At 41.7% G+C, this 19522-nt stretch overlaps 6 protein-coding genes across 8 annotated transcripts; 3 read left to right on the top strand and 3 right to left on the bottom strand.

Moving 5' to 3' along the window:
* The first annotated feature begins 33 nt into the window (after positions 1-33).
* LOC134184194 (uncharacterized) lies at positions 34-1497 on the top strand. 2 transcript variants are annotated; one of them, XM_062651820.1, is made up of 5 exons: positions 34-324; positions 678-830; positions 901-990; positions 1049-1157; positions 1219-1497. In XM_062651820.1, the coding sequence occupies exons 1-5, from the start codon at positions 280-282 to the stop codon at positions 1320-1322; spliced, it is 501 nt and encodes a 166-aa protein (XP_062507804.1). In that variant the 5' UTR covers positions 34-279; the 3' UTR covers positions 1323-1497. The 2 variants fall into 2 exon arrangements, with proteins under 2 accessions (XP_062507804.1, XP_062507803.1); XM_062651819.1 differs by having other exon boundaries at positions 34-329.
* Positions 1498-1605: 108 nt separating this feature from the next.
* On the bottom strand, positions 1606-4810 carry LOC134184191 (E3 ubiquitin-protein ligase parkin-like). Its single transcript, XM_062651815.1, has 11 exons — positions 4624-4810; positions 4515-4547; positions 4370-4448; positions 3836-3927; positions 3607-3717; positions 3394-3515; positions 3196-3335; positions 2937-2998; positions 2664-2867; positions 2515-2598; positions 1606-2042 (listed from the first exon to the last, which is right to left on the bottom strand). Exons 1-11 carry the CDS (start codon positions 4801-4803, stop codon positions 1887-1889), a joined length of 1263 nt encoding a protein of 420 aa, XP_062507799.1. The 5' UTR covers positions 4804-4810; the 3' UTR covers positions 1606-1886.
* A 751-nt stretch (positions 4811-5561) lies between these two features.
* Positions 5562-7150, top strand: LOC134184192 (bifunctional peptidase and (3S)-lysyl hydroxylase Jmjd7-like). Its single transcript, XM_062651816.1, has one exon. It carries the CDS (start codon positions 5562-5564, stop codon positions 7077-7079), a length of 1518 nt encoding a protein of 505 aa, XP_062507800.1. The 3' UTR covers positions 7080-7150.
* A 173-nt stretch (positions 7151-7323) lies between these two features.
* On the bottom strand, positions 7324-10227 carry LOC134184024 (serine/arginine repetitive matrix protein 2-like). Its single transcript, XM_062651627.1, has 7 exons — positions 10205-10227; positions 8827-10109; positions 8133-8353; positions 7915-8064; positions 7619-7839; positions 7404-7554; positions 7324-7338 (listed from the first exon to the last, which is right to left on the bottom strand). Coding segments are annotated over exons 1-7 (2043 nt in total). The 5' UTR covers positions 10207-10227.
* Positions 10228-10258: 31 nt separating this feature from the next.
* Positions 10259-12669, top strand: LOC134184193 (protein-lysine N-methyltransferase EEF2KMT-like). Of its 2 annotated transcripts, XM_062651817.1 has the most exons (8): positions 10259-10401; positions 10489-10569; positions 11200-11301; positions 11355-11488; positions 11556-11698; positions 12178-12331; positions 12385-12467; positions 12531-12669. In XM_062651817.1, exons 1-8 carry the CDS (start codon positions 10303-10305, stop codon positions 12635-12637), a joined length of 903 nt encoding a protein of 300 aa, XP_062507801.1. In that variant the 5' UTR covers positions 10259-10302; the 3' UTR covers positions 12638-12669. The 2 variants fall into 2 exon arrangements, with proteins under 2 accessions (XP_062507801.1, XP_062507802.1); XM_062651818.1 differs by lacking the exon at positions 10489-10569.
* LOC134184021 (DNA-directed RNA polymerase III subunit RPC5-like) lies at positions 12661-19514 on the bottom strand. Its single transcript, XM_062651623.1, has 23 exons — positions 19473-19514; positions 19349-19399; positions 17651-17728; positions 17474-17586; positions 17317-17399; positions 16195-16290; positions 16096-16130; positions 15910-16029; positions 15766-15848; positions 15625-15669; positions 15470-15561; positions 15142-15262; positions 15004-15085; positions 14879-14938; positions 14789-14824; positions 14657-14724; positions 14542-14595; positions 14387-14484; positions 13779-14336; positions 13624-13724; positions 13491-13562; positions 12852-12977; positions 12661-12798 (listed from the first exon to the last, which is right to left on the bottom strand). The coding sequence occupies exons 1-23, from the start codon at positions 19512-19514 to the stop codon at positions 12745-12747; spliced, it is 2268 nt and encodes a 755-aa protein (XP_062507607.1). The 3' UTR covers positions 12661-12744.
* Positions 19515-19522: the final 8 nt, after the last annotated feature.

Below are 19522 nucleotides of genomic sequence, written 5' to 3'. Positions count from 1 at the left end.
GAGATTGCACAGGACTCCGAGCTTCGTTGCGTTGATACCACCTGTACAGGAAACATCAAATCAAATTCGTGATGAGTGATTCTCGTCAGGTTTGTTCTGTTCTACAAGGATATGGTCAAGGCACGTCAGCAGCTACTGTACTGACTAACAGAGCTGAGATAATTACTGTCATCGATCAACATGCGGTCATATATCAGGAGAAGCATAATGCGAAAAATTTAGTAGCTGGAACGCGGAGAGGAGAGAGACCTATGCATAGGACAACTATGAAGCTTCAAGATGGATCATCATGCGAAGGGCAAGAGAGGCAGAGATCAATTACTTGTACGGTACGGTAGAGAAGTGTGTGTGTGTGTGTGTGTGTGTGTGTGTGTGTGTGTGTGTGTGTGTGTGTGTGTGTGTTTGTGTGTGTGTTTGTGTGTGTGTGTGTGTGTGTGTGTGTGTGTGTGTGTGTGCGCGCGCACGCACGCGCGTGTTTGTGCGGGTACACGTGTCTATGTGAGAATTAAATTTGTGTTTGTGTTTTCTGTGTAAAACAAGGTAATAACAAATTAAGTAATATACTAAATTTAATAAATAATAAAACATACAAGAAATATCATGAAAGTTTCTTCAAACCTTCAGCAAACGTCAGTTTATGTTATAGCTACTAAAAATTTTAGTTTTTTTCATTGTAGAGCTATAATGGAAGGAAAGATTTAGAGCCAGTAAAGCCTTCCAATCCATTTCCTAGTCAATATACTTCACACTTCAGCTTGGGTGATGATGGAGTACAAGTTGAAAGTGTAACACAGACACAGAGACACTTTCCAAGAAGATCTTTAGAACAAGTTGGATGCTATTATTGTTTACGGTCCTTTACGGGTATCGGTGAGAGTCTGGTCACTGTTCTGATTTTAGACTGCGGAAGTGTATAGGAGAGCTCAGGAGTTGGGCACTCAACAAATGTCTGGTGCTGATATGATCAAGGCCACGCAACAATCCACCATGGTGCGTAGTACATCTAGTTTATAGTCATTGTAAAGTGTCAAGATGTCTGTCTCTGCAGATGTCATTTATCTCACAGTATGAAGATGTACATAATAAACTGGGGCACGCCAGAGGTTGTGGAGTGCCTCGCCAAGCAAAACCAGAGCTGCCGAGAAACCCAATCAATGGTAAACAGGTACAGTCACATTGACAACATATGCAGTATACCATGTTTACTTGTGGCTGCAGGTGAATTACTGAAACACAACGCTCCAACACAGTTTAATCTTTCTTCAGGAAACAGGCTTCTAAAGACTTCAAGAAACTCATGTGGAAAACAGCTTCTCGTATAGTAGTGTAGCTTATACAAACAGCAGATTCTATTATTGCTGTTTGTGGTGTCAGCACCACACTTGAATAACAGATTGAGTAAATGTTTGAAAGTGGAGAAATAAATTTGTATTATTGATAAATAGTTGCAAGCAAGGACAATACAATAAACCAGGAAGATGCAGCAATGACATAAAGTTAACGTTGATACATATCCAAAGCACTATTAATTATAATTGTTGAATACTGAAAATGAGCATATGAACCAAACTAGAAAACAGAGCTATTACATCAATTGCTTCTTTGTTTAGTTTTCAAACATCAACAAATCAGCCACAACTGAAAGATCATCCTAAAAAGTATCCAGCCTAAACAACGTAAGCACACGTCTTCAATTCCACTCCAGAAAAGTAAACACTGTTCTTGTGTAAAAGCATATAAGACTTATAACAACATGGGAAAGGTTTCTGGTAGAAACAACTAATTCATACGGCATCAATGTAGTCGGATACATAATACAAACAGTCCTCCAAATGACCAAAATGACAGCAAGATCTCATCCAACCAAGCAATATACAGATTGTCTCTCAAGATGAGAACAACCACCATCTCTTTTTCTTATGTGACTGTTCCCATTTTTTCTTTGCTTCTTGTAGATCTTTCTGGAAAGCTTCAATGCAAGGATCTGGATAGCCTGTTTTCCAGCAAGCCATAGCAGCTTTCTCCTTTTCGATTCTCATTTCCTATAGAAAGCATAAAGACACTACAAACATCCATGTTTAATATTTGCAAACACAACTACACACTCTAGACTAGATTCTAAATTCATAATGTAATAGAAATATATGTGAAAACAAAACATGACAGTGACAGCCTTTCTTTTTTCTACTCCTCCATACTTTACTACTCTCAAGTATTAAACAGATCTCAAAAACCCAACCCGGGTTTCAAAATTGATGTCTTAAAACACATAAATTCTATAATGGTATGACCGTATCATAGGCATGCAGTACGTACTGCACATCATTTGTTCTACCAAAGTCTGTAACACAAAATTATCCTATCTGATGTGCATACACGTTCCTGTTGTGCTGTCTAGTATGCTAACAACTAAACTCCCAACATCTGTCGGTCAAGACGCATACAGATGCATATAGTACGTCAAACCCCAACAGACAACGCCCACTATATGACATACTAACAAATATTTCATACATCTTTGGGCCTGTCTTTAGGAGCCGGAGCTGTACACTCATCCCCAGGATGCCAAAGTTGTTTGCACCTTGTACAGTATGTTTTCTGCTCAACACGTACAAACAACACTATTGTATTATAAATTCATTGGTAGCAACAGAACACTATACCTTGCACGAATCACACTTAAGGCTAAGCCGTTGAGGCTGAAATGCAGCAGCAGCAGCAGCCTGAGGCTCTGCCTCTTCCTCGTCATCGTCTTCACTCTCTGACTCATCAAATTGTGAGCACATAATCTTCTGACCACACGAACACACTACACCACCACACTTCAACACCATGTCTTCAACAGCAATGTCCTTATACCTCTCATACTACATATACACACACACAATATTTGATTATTCAAACGGTATCAGCAAGAAGGCATGCCAGGACGTTACTAGATCAGGTCTCGCAGCTTTGAAGGTATGTGGTTCAGGAATATATGAGTCAGGACATCCGGCTGCAGAAACAAAAGTGAACAAATATGAGAAGACATCAGAAATGATACAAACAAAAATACACAAACAGGTAGTATCCAAATCTGACTATAAAGAGAGAAATGCTGATAACAACAGCAATGTAAGACAAACGGGTTAGTCCAGTAGGTAAACTTGCAGACACTAGATCAACAACCAGCCAGAGAACAATGCGACTTACCAGGACAGCCTAGTGTGTACATCTCAGTGCGTGGATCACGCTCAAATAGCTGACTGTTAATTGCCAGTTCAACATAAATTTCAAAGCAAGACATGCAAATGGCATGATGATCATTACAAGGAAAGACCAGAACAGGATCTCTACACACAAACAAAATAAATCGCAACAACGTCTGATGAAAGTCTATTCAATACATACTGGGTCTCAGCACAATTCATGCACTTTATAGAAACTGTGTTGACACGAAGTAAGGGCAAAGGTAATGCCTCTGGTGGTATATCACTCCCTCTATGTGCTGAGCAATGAAATGTATACTTGCCCTAACAATACAGCACAATATGTTCAAGCCAGTGAAATAGTAGTCATTACAATTATGTAATAACGTTGCATGTTGTATTGATATTGACCAACCTGATGGTCCTTTCCCTTGCATGATTCATTTAGGCAAGAGCCATGAATATCCGTTTGCTTTACTAGGACTTCGTCCCATGACTTGGGACCCTTCTTGACTACAAAACTTTGCTACAACAAGACAAATGACAATATAGCAAACGCACGATGTCATAGCAATGCACGTTTCATTAGAACTCATTGTTGTGAATGCAAGACTGCAGAAAGACTTAAATATGCAACTGCTTACCTGCATGCACTCAGAGCATCGAATGATGATTTTCCCCTCGGCTATTGACTTGCACTCAGCACAATACACATAAAATTGATTCTTAGGTTTTGCTGAAATCAGAAGCACACCTAATTATTTCCGCGCCTAACAGAAAGGTGACAACTAAATTAGCCAAATGAAATCTTAACAAATTAGAAATTAAGTTATGTGGTTTTGTAATGAGAGATCTCAAAGTTCACATGACTTGCGTACTCCACCAGAAGACAAAAACCTTCAGCTGTGACTATAAATCTAAAATATGAGTTTCACTGTGATTTGAGTGAGTGTACCTTGCTTGTCAAGTTCTGCCCTAAGTTATCATATCACAAAGAAATAAAACACTACAGCAAACCTCCTACAACAAATTACTATACATCTTTCTCTGATGTCTACAAGTATCTTGTGGTACACCAACTTTACAGTTCATGACTGTACATTCTTGTTGCTGCCATGCCAATCATGACACTTCTTGACACTTAAAAGATAACTAATGATATAAGTCTAGTCACAGACCCATGGCTTCCAACGCAGAAGAGCTCCGTCTATCGCTTTTCAGTACGTGCACTGTGCTCATGGTGTCCAGTTTACAATCCTGACGAGACACAAGCGTGGCATGACAATTAGCAAGCACGATGGTTAGACAGTCCAGATGTCTTACTTTGAGATGTTTGTTGTCTTCTAATTCCGTCCCCTGTCAAACGGAATAACATTTGTTTTACGCTTCCCACCACTCTTTACTTCCATACGAGCGAAACAAGTTCTCTTACTCTGTAAATGACTCGCAACGAATCGGCAGGGACGTTTTCTCTCTTTTCGACTTCTTCTTTGATGTCGCGCACAGACCAAAACGAAGACGGGCGCAAAACCTGGCCCCGAGAGCTGTTAAAGTTGTAGAAAAGCATATCGGGTATTTGAACTGGAGACATCGGGCTAGTGGGAAACGCCATGATAAAAACTGGGGAGTGGAATTGGTTGATTTCAATTGGTTGATTTTAATCTAATTGCCTAGTGGTCTAGAAAATTATTAGAGATAGCGGTTACTACTACTACTACTAGTAAGTCCGTCCCAGCTAACTTCAACTCTAGAAAAATTGTAATAACTCCCGTTAGGAAAGCCGTAGCAAGGTGCTACTAACATCATTTTGGAGCTCTCGTCGGAGCTGTTCGTCAGATAGATATTTTGGTAATTTCCTGTATATTTATTATTACATCAAGGAGCTGACCAATGAACAGTCAGTGTATGATTAGAGGTATTAAGTAAATAACACGTTGAAACGTGTAGGTATCTCAGGGGTAACAACCGTAAACCTAGCTGGTAACAACTGTAAAGCTAGCTGGTAATGTTATTGTTATTAGTCTAAACGGGTCAAAGCTTTGGGAAACCTTCTTCTACAGAGTAAAAACTTCCCGATTCTTTGACTTTAGTTAGACTATCAGTGTGTTATGTACACGTAGGTCAATACTGGTGGTGGTTTCTACTTCCATGTAGTCTCTAGAAATGCAGTCATGCTATTGGCACATTAAACTGTTTGTTGATAAAACTCTCAGTGTACTATGTTCTAATCTACTACTGTAGTAGTTACAAAATGCCCTCTCACAAGTTGCTCGCGCGCAGCCAGTCCCTCCCCTTTTGACTAACAGAAGTCAAAAGGGGGAGGACCTGGTTGCGCGAAATTAATTAGCAGTCTGGTCGCCGAGGTCGCAAATGACGGCAAGAGAGTTTTTTGTTGATGTGTTTGCTCTAACACAATTCGTTCTCTTGTCGAACGGCTTGGAGTATCTCTCTGAATCTGATGTTCAGGAGCGCACATCGACTTACTGCGTAGTTGCTGGTTTGCAGACGGACAGCGTTCGTCTTTCGTCTGATATTCACATCCTGTTGAGCAGCTTGGAACGAACGTTTGAGCTCGAGGAAACCGTTTCAGTAGCAATACTTAATTTTCGTCCGAAATCGGTTGGCAGTGTGGACCCACCGTGCATTGCTGTGTATCCCCGTGTTGGTATTGACAGAACATGTTTGTATGCCTATGCTCTCTCTAGATCTATCTCTCAGCCTAAATACTATGACGGACCTATTCAGTTAAATATTGTTACTCAGTTTGTTAATGAGCATTGTGGAACATACAGACAGGCGCCTGATCGACTAACAGATTCTGGTCTAGTCAGGCAGTCGATACTCGACAATTTGTTTACTGTCAAAAGTTCATCTCAGAGATGTGATCGAATTGAAGTTCCAACAATGGCGGATTTCTTTTCCAACTACCTGGTGCAGTCCAGACCGGTTGTTATAGCTGGAGGCATCAAACATTGGGATGCAATGACTAGGTGGACACGTGACTATTTGTATAGTAAGTTCGGGCAGAATATGGTTCACGTGAAACTTGCTCCTAATGGTGAGTTTGAAGGCTGTGAAAGAGCATCTGATTGGGATGATTATGATCACTTTACAATACCAGAAATTGTGAAGCGGCAACTCCAGTTTCCTGACCTCGTTGTCGTTCGACCGGCAACACTCGATGTCTCTTTCTCGTTCTTTCTAGATATGATTACAGATCGTAAATCTGTGAGTAAAAATGTTTCTGCATATCTGGAGTATTCATCGATTCCACAGTATATGCCCGACTTAGAGGAGGATATAGAGGAACTACCGTTTGTCAAAGGTTTACTAACTAGACGACAACTCAATCTCTGGCTTAGCGATGGAAACACTTTGGGAAAATTGCATTTTGATCCGTTTGACAATTTGCTTTGCCAGATTTCTGGTACAAAACATGTCACTCTGTATGAGCCACACAATAATACTAGATTATACGAGTCACACATACCGGAGGCACTTCTGGGTTTTGACCAACAGGGGCACCAGTTTCGAAGAAAGAAACTGTTGGATAGCACATCTATGGTGATGTCACCAGTAGACATTACGAGACCAGACACAAAACGATTTCCATTGTTTTCAAGCGTCTCTCCCATGCATTGTACCATCCACCCGGGAGACGTACTTTACATGCCGGCATTCTGGTGGCACGAAGTCCAATCAACTCCCGATCAAAAGGAAAAACGGAACATGGCAGTCAACTACTGGTACGAACCATTCTTGACAAAGGAATTTCCATGCCCCAAGTGCAAACTGGATATTAATAAACATTATCGTAATTTACTGGCAAACCATCCTAGTGCTTATTGTGACAGTGTACATTGCTTTCATTTCTCTGTGCTAAATTAAAGAATTCAACTAGAGCAATTGAATCCCATGCACGTCTCGCATGTCCAAATCAAATCAAACATATACTGTAATACACGGACCAATGACTGTAGCAATTATCATCTATTGCAATACAAGCCACATAATGACAAACAGCATAGTTATAGCACCAGTCTAAGCCTACAAACATTGAACCGGCGAAAACCGCACAGAAACATGTCAGGGTGCTAACACCAGTCACCCAAGACCACTACTGCACCACAGATCAACTCGTATCCATCTGCGCAAGCAATACAATCACGACATTAGAAACAGGGACTTCCTAAGTGGTCACCAAGAAATTACCTGATCTCTGTAAGCATCCAATTGAGCATCTAAGTCTTCGGCAGAGACATCAGGCTTGCCACCTCTACCCCTGCCTCGTCCTCGTCCGCGTCCACGTCGAGGGCCAGAGCCAAAGCCACGTCCTCGTCTCATTCTACCGCCAGAATACCCGCTACAAACCCGAATAGAAACCAGATGAGACGTTGAAACGAAAATACGGCCACGTGGGTGCCTACCCCCATCCGGAATACGAAGGTCGACTGCTGCTCTGGCCGCCCTCTTGCTCTATAATAATCTGCATCGGTCTGCCATCCAGTGGTACCCCGTTGTATTTCTTCACCGCTTGAACAGCGCTGCTGCGCTGCGCGTACACGACGTGTGCCGTGCCCAACGATCTGCCGGAGCGATCGTAGTGCACGGCCGTCTTCTTGATCACGCCGAAATCTCGGAACAACTCCTACACGACGGGAGGCGCCAACTTCACCCCATTCGGGGTCCCACCAGTGGTGGCATCATCCGATGAGGCGCCCACCTTAATATCGGAATCCGATACGTTGAAATCGAGGTTAGAAATGACGATCTTCGTGCCGGTGCTGAGGCCCCCAACGGAGCGACCACGCGGTCCGCCCTGTTGTCCCGGATCGAACAGGTCGTGCTCCCAATGGTCGGGCTCTTGAAACGGCTGCACACATCAGAACGTTACAAATACGTAAATACACGAAATAGTCGAGTCAAATGCAGTCGTTTTACCCGTTGATACGGCGCGGAGCGGAATCCTCTGCCACGACCACGTCGACGGTAGGGACCACTGTCGCTACCTCTCGCACGACCTGCGCCACGGCCTCTACCGCGACCGCGGCGTCCGGATTTGATGATATCTTCGAGCGACATGTCCATTGGGTCTGCCATCTTCGACCTAAAATACCCGTATACTAAACCACGTGGGCACTTTGCCTCGAGTATCCAGGCGCCTTTGGTTTTTTTCGCAGACGTATGCATATAGTAGCACAAAGGGTAAAGTAATTGCTTCCGTCGTTGTCTAGTCTTGCGTAGCCATGTCTAGGAGACGCGTCAGCGTAGACAACTCAGACCAAGGCAAGAACTTGAAGAAGACATCGGGTGTCTGATGCTATCGGAAATAGCTAATTGCTGCATTATGATTTTTATGCAACGGATAAACAATGAATGCACTTTAAGTATATATTTATGCACACCAAGGTAAAAATAACCAAATTCAGTGGACACGTGTATGTGCTCTATGAGCTCTTGTTTGCTTTGCATATAGGCTGGTTTAGTGGCACAAAACCATCATCTACCTTCCAAAATTAGCATTATAAGAATAGCATGTTTCTATTGCTCAAGTCACAATGTAACTAATACTGACAGCAACTACCATATTATACGTATTATAGTGTTTCAGTCTCCACATATTTCTCAGTGTTCTAGTCTGATGACTTTGAGTCACTTGAACTTGAACGACTGTATTTCCTCCTTCTGGGAGGACTCTTTGATCTAGGACGACGATATGGTGAACGATCTCTTCTTGGCGACCGCCTTGGTGATCTTCTAGGTGATCTACGTGGAGGTGATCTTCTGGGAGACCGTCTAGGAGACCTAACTTTTCTTGGTGACCGCGACCTTGACCGTTTCAAACTTCTGTATGAGCCTCTATATCGAGCAGGAGAACGAGGCGGTGACCTTCTTCCACCTTTGCCAGGACTTCGTCTTGGTGGTGTCCGCCGTCTTGATTTTGGAGGTTGTGGGACAAGCACCATCTGTACAGTTATTTCTTTGCCATCAACTTGAGCACCATCCAAGTATTTGATTGCTGACTCTGCATCATCGGCTTTCTCATACTGAACGTAAGCAAATCCTCTGTTGAGTTGGGTGACTCGATCTAGTGGCACATCGACATTCTGAAGCTTTCCATAAACACTAAATATCTCCACAACGTGATCTTTATTAACATTTCTTGTCAGGCAACCAACGTGAACTTTACTTGGTTTGGGCGGGGGTGTTGGTGATCGTCGTCTGTCTCTGCGTCTGGTAGGAGAGCGAGAAGCAGAACGAGACACAGATCGTCGACGACCTGGAGAAACAGCAGCCTTAGCAGGAGATTGTGAAGGCTTCTTATCACCCGGACTCTTCGGAGATGCTGGCTTGGTCGGAGTTGGTTCCTCAATCTCCATTTTTACAGGTTTTTCTGTTTCAGCACCAGGGCTCAGAGCCTTTGTCTCAACAACACTCTCTTCTTTCAAGACAACATCAGCCTTCTTCACCTCACTCTTTTTCTCATCAGTTGCAGTTGTGGTTTCATCACTTTTTTTCTCGCCAGTCTTTCTCTCATGGCTCTTTTTCTCAGCAACTGCGGCCGCTTCCTTCCCAGCTTCTTTCGTTTTAGGAGAAGGTGAGCGAGATGAGCTACTGTTTGATCCACTGCTACTGCTGCTGTGTGACCGGCTACCAGATGACGAGCTCGACGAGCTCGATGAACTAGAGGAACTACTAGAGCTGCTGCGACGACGACGGTCACGTGGTCGGGGAGGAGTTCGACCGCGTGGCCGGTGGTCCGTGCGCTCACGTTCACGTTCACGTTCACGATCACGCCGGTCTTTATTGTAACGATCTCGATCTCGTCGGTCTCTGCTGCGAGTTCGAGAGCGGCGGCGACGGGGAGGGCTGGGTCGCCTTCTTCTTTCTCTGCTGCGAGAGCGTGTTCTACGAGGCCTATAAAATATTAGGCATACATTATTAGATACTGCAGAGCAGGCAATTACCGACTGGTGCAGCGATTGCTGCACAATACGAGGATTCGCGCTTACATGTTCGTCGCCAAGCGCGAGGTTACCCGTCTACGCATGCGTAGTAATCGCTGCACTTGGCCCGTGAAGTTGACGGCTCGGACTTGTCACAATATTAAATGGAAAAACTAAAATCCGCATTCTGGGCAATGGAACCGTGTGATAGAAATGAAACTCAAATACTAGAGATTGATGAACAAAGGCATCTACTCAGCCAGGTGTGATAATTAATAAATAAATAATTAATTAATTAGCAAAATGCAATTTTGAAATGTATATATAAACATGAGACATGGTATTTATAGACTCTCAAGCATCCACTTTATGTTATGTACCCACCATCTAACCGATTTGTTTGTCAATTCATTAAAGACATCATAACTAAGGTAACCTTGATGTCTGCATATCTCTCTCTTTCTCTCTCTCTCTCTCTCTCTCTCTCTCTCTCTCTCTCTCTCTCTCTCTCTCTCTCTCTCTCTCTCTCTCTCTCTCTCTCTCTCTCTCTCTCTCTCTCTCTCTCTGGCGTTTTCTCTTCTGAATCTGCTGTGTGTGCGTGCGTGCGTGCATGCGTGTGTGTGTGTGTGTACGTGTGTGTGTGTGTGTGTGTGTGTGTGCGTGTGTGTGTGTGTGTGTGTGTGTGTGTGTGTGTGTGTGTGTGTGTGCTCAGATGTCAAGTACCTCCCTTTTGGTGAGTCCCAGTAGCACATTTTGCACGTGGCTAAATCATGACAGGCTGGTGTCAATTTATCGTGAGTAATTCCAGATTTGATAGCAGTCCACCAATTTTGCTTATCTTTATCTTTTTTGCACAAGAGAATGGCAATATACAAGGTGTGTGTGTGTGTGTGCGTGTGCGTGTGTGTGTGTGTGTGTGTGTGTGTCAAAATTTATTTGAATAAGTTCTTGTTCACGACTGGTATCTGAATGCAACAATGTGAAGTTTTCATTACAAACTTTGCTCATGTTTTCAGTGGTGTTTTACTATAAATTATTGATTAACTAAAGCTTTTGCTAAGTGTGAGGATAACCAAACAGAAGTTCTTGAGGATATTTACACTGCATATGTATCTCTGCTGGAAGCAGGTGATCAAGAATATTGCTACAAAACATATTGGCTGGTCAGTATCCATGATCTTGTGTGAATGAATTTGCATACTGAAAGTTTTTGTAGACTCCAGATAGTCATATTACACTGAAAGGAACAGACAAACTGATCAGTATGGGAACAACAGGCCTACAGACTTGGCCAGCTGGTCTGCACCTGGCAGAGTATCTTATTGAGAATAAGGAAAAAGTCAGTAAAAAGTACTATATGCACTATCACAACTTTACACGTCGAGAGATGACATCCTTGCACATTGGATTGTTTCAGGCATGTAATTGAGTTGGGGTCAGGATTAGGCCTAACAGGGATAACAGTGGTCAAGTACACTGCACCAACAAAATATGTGTTTAGTGATTGCCATCCAGTTGTCCTCACATTACTCCAAGAAAACGTCACACTCAACCTGCCAGGTTCATCATGAGTCCCTTGCACTTAAGCTCCAAGAGTGAGAGGAATGGTTTACAAATACGGTTTATTAGTAGATATCCAGGTATAGTAGGTATACATCCGCTATAATCCTCTTCGAACCAATCTCAAATTGAGGTGAGATGGGTACTGTACAATCAATCAAGTGATGCTACGAACCTGATTGAATGCCTCATGATCATGCAGTCGCACTTCCATACATAGTTCACCTAATGACAATCAACAAGCAATAAAATTAGAGACTATACCTTGTCTAGAGAATATGATATCCCTTTCTCACAAAGATGGTGACTTGCTAATCGAGTGTTGGCATTGTTTGCTCTGCTACTAAAATCATGCAGTAGTGAGGACATACTGTACCATCACACTATGTGTGTATGGTATTGAATGCTTGGAGCTTAGATGCAAGTGTGTATAACACATTTACTGTTTTAGTTACACATTGGTTGGCTAATTGTATTAGATGATCACCATGTGGTCTGTGTTAAAACAATTGACTGGACTGATAATGATGCCATTGATGTCAGTGATGATTTTGATCTCATGCTGGCTGCTGATGTTGTGTATGACCCTGACATTATTGTACATCTAGTGCAAACTTTGGCTGCATGTATAAGGTACTTGATGCGATGATATAGCCATTTCATTGATTTCACTGATTGTATACTAGGAGACCGGACAAACAAGCAGTAGCTCTAGTGGCTTCTACAGTCAGAAACAGTGACACTTACACACAGTTTGAGTTGTGTCTAGGTCAATTATATTTTGATTTCACCTTAACAACTATATGGGAGTAAATCTTTGTTTACCTTGCAGGTCATTACGGTCTACAAAGTAAGCTGATGATGCCACCCACCAAGCAACTATTTCAATATGATCGATCAGTTCCAATCAAAATTCTCCAAATTTTTGCTACAATTTGAAACAAGCTTCAAATGCTCTACATGTTCACCACTGTGGTGTAAGTGTAACTTTAACTACTACTCTAGCCTCACCATACAGAACTGTATCAGTTCTATTTGCTAGTAGATCATTCTGTTCCATTAAGATGCCAGTGTTTGTTGCTCTTGCAATAGCAGAGATCCTGAGACAAATTGTTTCAACTTTTACAGTGGAGTTACAGAATAAATATTATACCTTTAGAACTTTAGTGACTTCACGTTGAGTTGGTTCTTCACCCAGTTTTTCTGCAATTCGTTGTACAATCTGCTTTTTCTGCCAAACTGTGCCATCACGGAACATTTCCAGTAACACGTGGCGGTACTGATATAAGACAACAATAGCCATGTTATTTGGACCACAACTTAATCTATGTACACCTGTCTAATTCTAAAATGTTTTAGCATAGGTGCTGAAGCAGGTCCAACTCAGAACTGGTCCCGTCTGCTACAGTCTGGACCACGTTTAATATGCTTTCCAGCACCCCTGTTTAGTGCATCTAACATACAGTGCAGATTTGCTGAATCAAAATATTAGACTTCTAAAATTGAACAACTATTTTGTCTATTGGAAGTACTCATCATCATGTCCAGTAAGTCTGAACAACCTGCTATAAAGCAACTCACTTCCCTATTTGCCTCCCTGCCTGTCTATCTCAATTTACGCAATTTCAGTAGTATACCACTCAACAGCAGATGAAGTAAAACAACAATGATAATTAAATATACATAAATTACTTACAACTCAAAGCAAAGTTGCCTCAATTACCATGGACGGTTCAATTCATTATGTGTGATGCACACAGACTTGATCTGCCTACACATTTGATTAGCCTACTTTGTCTGTTGTTTCATCAGTTGACTTCAAAGCAAATAATCGACTGCTTGAAATGGCTTCAAAATGTCCTGGCTGCAAACGTAAGACAGTCACAACTTCTGCATGTCTACTTTGTATAATGCAAGGGGTTTACTTTTCGTTTATACTCTACTTCCACCGCTCCGATAGCATGCAGTGATTTTTCAAGAGCAATGTCTGGAATTGTCACATTCAGAGGATCTTTGACATTGCAACCTACGACAACTGTATAGTTGTTCAACATGATGATTAGCTAACAGGTGCACTTACCTTCTTGTTTCAGCAACACAGCATCTCTGATGCTACGGAAACTGACTACACCCCTTCCCAGGAAAGAGCGTAAAAACTTTGCCAAAGCTGCATTACTTGCAGCACTCAAAGCAGCAGATGCAGCCGGAATTCTTGACACAGACTGAAATGGAGCTGATGATGAAGCAACACCACTCATGTCTGATGCACTAGCAGATGCCACTTCATCAGAAAGGGACGATAACTGACTAGCCGTGCGTTGAAAGTAAATACTTGGAGAACTGTCAACAGTCACTTCAACTTGTGCAGCACAGTCCAGCTCCATTGGTGCGAAGACATCAGCAGGTTCACTCACTTCTGTCACACTTTCTATTGCATAGGATTCAGCTATGTCCATAGGTTGAGCTGTTTCTACAGGTTCTTTCTTTATAACCACCTTGCTGCCTTTATCACACCTTTTCTGACTATGCCCATCTACAGACAGTTCTGAACCTCTCGCCCCACTAATAGAATGACCCTTTTCGGACACGGACATTCCACTTCTGGGAACTCTTGGTTTCGATCCCTTTGGGCCTTCTACTAAACACAAGTATATCACATTGTACAATTTATATCTTGCATCAAATCACCAGTTTCAGTCGCCTTGGTTCTTATGTTGTCATGTGATTTCCGTGTTTCACCTTTAGTTATTTTTTCAATATTTGAGATGCCAAGATCTTCACACAACCTGAATGGCACACAACACTGTAATGTAAACCTTAAGAAGACCACAAACGACAAGTACTTTTTGTATTTTGCATCCCATATCTGTTGCTGTCGTGTCACAATGTCATTGTGTCTAAGCAACAAGACACTGTTGTTGGCATTGTCATAGACTACTACAATACATACTACTCCACCTCTTGACAAACTCTTCATCATACTCACCCACAAACTCCCAACCTTGGGTCACACGTAAGCGAGCCACCTGTAAAGGAAACACCCACAGATGCCATCAAATACATCTCTCTTCCTATATTACAGAATCTAACCTGCTCTAGAATGTCCTTCAAGTCATCAAATGGCAACTAAATACAAAACGTACAGAAACAAATGCAAGTGAGCAACTGAGGCTTGTATACCTTGACCACACTTGAAATTTCCTTCCGTACAACAAATCTGGTCTGAGTAAACTTCCAAAGCTAAACAAGAATAAAGTATTAATTAACACAGCTGAACTATATTGAACAACAGCAAACTAGCATACAACATAGTCTCTGCCATTCCGTAACACCTCTGCACCAACACCACTAGTTGGACTTGTACTGCCATCAGGATACACTAGCTCACTAAAGACATCTCATTCAGCAGATACGCTATGATTTCTTACAAGCTGACTCTGTACCTTTTGACAACCCAACAACCTTGGACAAGGTTGGCCATTGATGATACAGCCCTCAACACAGCTATCTGTTTAGAGTTTGCTTCCAACAGCATACAAATCTGGTTGAATTTTATGACTTTGGCTAAATATCAAAGTTGCACATTACGTAAAAATGTCAACATGTATGTACCTAGTTTTTACTAATTTTACATAGTTGACAACTGTCTATCTTTGTCTGTCTGTCTGTCTGTTGTCTGTACATCCATCCATCCATCCCTCTATCTATCCATCTGTTCTTTATCTGTCTGTCTCACACCAGTCCCTTGATTCTTTAGTCTACACTTCTTACCATTCATAAGAAGAGCTTTGATTTGATCTATAAATTCAAGGCCCTTCAACTGACTGATTGAAAGAACATTAGATGGACCATCAGGAACAGAACTGTGATAAGCATTAACAATGCAAACAACCAAGTTAAACTAATTAACGTCCAGCACATCTCACCCATCTGCATCAGATGGTGCTGGACAGAGTGACCTTAAATATTCTCTAGAACACATCCAACAATCACAAATATGCCAACACAAATGCTACACAATAGATTTCCAAATATAATAAGAAAGTAATGCATTAAACTTCACCCACCCTGGCGAAACATTGAATACTGACAACTCGTTGTTCCGATTAGAACACAACAATTTTTCATGCTCAAGTCGTGAAATCTCAGACTGCAAGATAAGAATAGTGCTGACAGCAACACAGATGCGACTACACAACTTTAATTTGTACATCTGCTTCATTGTAGCTCAAGTCAATCCACGGCTCCTCTTCCCATTGACGTTCTTGTTGTCTTGATGTTTGAATGCGACTAGGTTGTACACGATCTGTAGGAGTTCGAGCAAATCGAACCTGAAATTAAATGAAACAAATTTCAACATCAAGGCATCATAACCAACATGACTAGATCTTTCTGACCGTGACAGTTTGAGCTTCTTCCTCTTCAGCCTCAACTATAGTTCATTATTACAATAAGCTTGCATTGCAATTACACTATGAATTCAACATTGCTCTTGCCCGAAGCTGATGTAGTTGGTTTGTCAACCTTGTCAAGATATCTGAAGTTTGGTCGCAGCTGAATAAGTCCCTTCACAGGTGTCAAGTGTAGTTCATCTAAAGCACAGCCAAATACCTAATTTAATTGTCAATGCATTGTTGTTGTAGACAAAACTAGCCATTCCAGTTACCTGTCTGCTGCTTACTCATTTACACACATGTCTGATCATGTCTTTATACCCTCATGTTTTAATCAGTCTACTTACTGTAATACATATACCTACGCATTTACATGCTAGTCTTGCATAGCCAGACCACTCCCCTCTCCCTATCTGTAAAGCCATGCGAGACTAATGCCTACCAGCCCTTCATTTGGCTACCAGCACACCCATCTACCTTTATAGCTCTATGTACAATTAAGGTCAATACAAAAATGGCAGACTCGACCCAGTCTCTCTCCGCCCTCGTCATTCCCTGGATTGTCAGTCCTTGGCACACAAAAATGGCACTGGGTGTATTTGTTTAGGACTATCTTTTTCTGGAAAAGTCTAGGTTGGAGAGTGGAAGAGACAGGGCACGTTTATCAACCAAACAGAACTTTCCGAAACGAGATAGATGAGATGGTAACAGAGCTATGTGCATGCATAAAATCAGTGCCTGTGTCAGAATCACCCCAGGTGTACGTGTTCTTTGTCATACCCGTTTCATCTACTTTTCCACCTGTTAGAATGTCTACTAACTCTTTGGGAGTTTGTTCTGCCAAAGACAAGAAATCAGCTGCCATTCAACTTTTGCATGGACAATCCAGAATAATTAAGCGCAAATAATGGTCTGGAAATGCTAGGCAAAGCGAGCGTGTTGATTTGTAAGGTCAAAGCTGGTAGAGACGCAAGTTTTACATGTCTCGGTGCTTTTTTATCCTTTCTATCCGTACTGATAGTAGGATACATTGGAAAGTCTATCCGCTCTATCCTTTTTCGGAAACAAAAAAGTTACCAATCGACAGGATTCTATCCAGAAAAGGAAAGGTGCCCAATTGAACGTGCTAGCAGGCTTTCCCACTCTATCTGTTTCTAGAGGTTCCAAACAAATACGCTCACTGTAAGTCCTCAAACAACAATACAACACAAGACATAATCATACTTCCACAAAGAAATCCTATGGCATGTCTTCCAGCTCCCTCTGATGATGCATCAGATGTCAAAATTTGTTTATCCATCAGACCACTACACATGTTTTTACACAAGTACAATTCACACTAAAACTAAGCAACATGATACTCTCTGTACACGTTACAAACCTTGTGAAAAAATCTTTATCAGTCGAAGAGCTGTCAACTGTGCTGGCAAGTTGACTACCTTTTCCTTGGCAATAAAATGAACTCTCTGTTTCAATGCCAATCTCAAGTTCCAACTAAACAAAAACAACAAACAAAACCAGCTACAACAAAGCCGAACATACATGGCATCACGAGTACCTTTTGTTGCTTAGGCTTCATCCTAGCTGCCAAGTGCTGGCTTTGGTTGTATGAGTAATGTGCAGGTCTAACTGGATACTGTGACAACAACTTTAATTACCATAAAGTACACCACCAAAGGCGGCTAGAAGGAGAAAGTTGAGGAAGGAGAAAATAAATGGTATCAAATAGTATCTGATGATGCAAGCACCCATTTGCACTGCTTACGTGGGGTGTGCCTGTAATGTAATGATTGACTATGGGTGAATGATGTGAAGTTGCTGTGTAGTTAAAGACAAGTTTAGTCAGGTGACAATGCCATGTACATCATATCTGTAGATAAGACAATATGGACTCCAAACATTGGGAAGTAAATACTGTAGGTTTGCTGTGAGGAAGACAACAAACATGGAGATCATGCTGTTTGCATAAAACAGCAAATTGGAGCTTGTGATACTCTCAGGTACTCTACTTTACAACAATAACATACAATAAAGAATGCTCATTAATATATATATATATATATATATATATATATATATATAAAGGAGATGTGTGTGTGTGTGTGTGTGTGTGTGTGTGTGTGTGTGTGTGTGTGTGTGTGTGTGTGTGTACGTGTGTGTGTGTGTGTGTGTGTGTGTGTGTGTGTGTGTGTGTGTGTACGTGTGTGTGTGTGTGTGTGTGTGTGTGTGTGTGTGTGTGTGTGTGGTGTGTGTGTGTGTGTGTGTGTGTGTGTGTGTGTGTGTGTGTGTGTGTGTGTGTGTGTGTGTGTGTGTGTGTGTGTGTGTGTGTGTGTGTGTGTGTGTGTAAATCAGGATTTCCAAGAAGGGTGAGTTCTGATCACCACCAAATTTGGCTCGTTCACGCCGAATCCATCAAGGTCAAAAGTGAAGTGTTCCATACTTCTCCCGCAAGAATGCGATTTCCGTCTCTGCTCACGCGTGAATATCTCTGTAATAGCAAATCGTATCTCCACTGAATTTAAACTGCCCGTTCCCAACGTCGGACGGTACGCACGGAGCGCGTCGTTTATTGTGGCAGACATTGGAAAAGGGAAGATAATTTTGCATGTATCCGGGTCTTGAAAAAACGCCCACAGTCGTTTGCCTGTCTATGCCCATCGAAGAGCTGCCATGTGGGATACACTTCATGATGATAAATTAGAACGGGATACCCATGCAACAACATATAAATTTGCATACATTGGGATACTCGATTCTTGCTAATCTCTCAGAACGGAATACAATTGAACGGGATATAACTCTGAAGGAGAATTCTGTCTGGCTGCTAATTTTTCAGAACGAAGTGAAAATGCATGTGAACTTATATAAGCAACAACACAAATTTGCATACAACATTAAATTAATTAACTTTATGAGAATTCTGTCAGGGGCTGCTAATTATGTACTTCATAAATGCATACAATCATAAATAAATTACATGTAACTAATAACTAATAGTAATAGAAATTTACTAGCCATTATTAATAGCTAATCTCCCCCGTGCGGAGAGCGGGATGGTGAGCTAGTATACTTATAACCATAGCTAGCCAACTTTCTCTACATTTGATCAGTGTACTGTATGTTTGCCATCTTGACGGTAACAAAAAAACTCCACGCCCACGCACGATGCAAAATGAACACCACGCCCACTATCTTTGAGTCATTTCAATTAAACTAACTTATTATCTATAAATTAGTATTTATCTGACGGGCGTACCTGGAGCAAGTAGAGATTATCTTTCAGCGTTTGAGAAACGTAAACATCAATCTATGCAAAAGTTAGTCATTGTAAGCACTAAATTAATCACCACACACTACAGTACACTGTACAGTAAATGTACCTCACGCACGACTGGATCATCGTCTGCACACTCGTCGGCCATATGGTCTA

Source organism: Corticium candelabrum, chromosome 9, assembly GCF_963422355.1.
Source record: "Corticium candelabrum chromosome 9, ooCorCand1.1, whole genome shotgun sequence".
Taxonomy (NCBI): Eukaryota; Metazoa; Porifera; class Homoscleromorpha; order Homosclerophorida; family Plakinidae; genus Corticium; species Corticium candelabrum.
The sequence above is the reverse complement of the archived record's forward strand: the minus strand, read 5'-3'. Positions and strand labels throughout refer to the sequence as shown.

Bases quoted from the DNA above. Each gene is read 5' to 3' on its own strand.
- LOC134184191 (XM_062651815.1), bottom strand. From the start codon at position 4,803: ATGGCGTTTCCCACTAGCCCGATGTCTCCAGTTCAAATACCCGATATG. The intron at 3,336-3,393 runs GTATGTATTGAA...GTTTGTGTGTAG, and splicing joins ATGAATTGTGCTGAGACCCA to AGATCCTGTTCTGGTCTTTC. The intron at 2,999-3,195 runs GTAAGTCGCATT...TTGTTTCTGCAG, and splicing joins GTACACACTAGGCTGTCCTG to CCGGATGTCCTGACTCATAT.
- LOC134184024 (XM_062651627.1), bottom strand. The intron at 8,354-8,826 runs AGAACACTGAGA...AAAAAACCAAAG, and splicing joins TGACTCAAAGTCATCAGACT to GCGCCTGGATACTCGAGGCA. The intron at 7,555-7,618 runs GTAGGCACCCAC...TCGGGTTTGTAG, and splicing joins CCTTCGTATTCCGGATGGGG to CGGGTATTCTGGCGGTAGAA.
- LOC134184194 (XM_062651819.1), top strand. From the start codon at position 72: ATGAGTGATTCTCGTCAGGTTTGTTCTGTTCTACAAGGATATGGTCAA. The intron at 330-677 runs GTACGGTAGAGA...TTTTCATTGTAG, and splicing joins AGAGATCAATTACTTGTACG to AGCTATAATGGAAGGAAAGA. The intron at 1,158-1,218 runs GTAAACAGGTAC...TTGTGGCTGCAG, and splicing joins GCCGAGAAACCCAATCAATG to GTGAATTACTGAAACACAAC.
- LOC134184192 (XM_062651816.1), top strand. From the start codon at position 5,562: ATGACGGCAAGAGAGTTTTTTGTTGATGTGTTTGCTCTAACACAATTC.
- LOC134184193 (XM_062651817.1), top strand. From the start codon at position 10,303: ATGGAAAAACTAAAATCCGCATTCTGGGCAATGGAACCGTGTGATAGA. The intron at 11,302-11,354 runs GTCAGTATCCAT...AAGTTTTTGTAG, and splicing joins GCTACAAAACATATTGGCTG to ACTCCAGATAGTCATATTAC. The intron at 12,468-12,530 runs GTCAATTATATT...TTTACCTTGCAG, and splicing joins ACAGTTTGAGTTGTGTCTAG to GTCATTACGGTCTACAAAGT.
- LOC134184021 (XM_062651623.1), bottom strand. From the start codon at position 19,514: ATGGCCGACGAGTGTGCAGACGATGATCCAGTCGTGCGTGAG. The intron at 14,596-14,656 runs GTGGAGTAGTAT...CTTGTTGCTTAG, and splicing joins GATGAAGAGTTTGTCAAGAG to ACACAATGACATTGTGACAC. The intron at 14,485-14,541 runs GTACTTGTCGTT...TGTGCCATTCAG, and splicing joins TGGGATGCAAAATACAAAAA to GTTGTGTGAAGATCTTGGCA.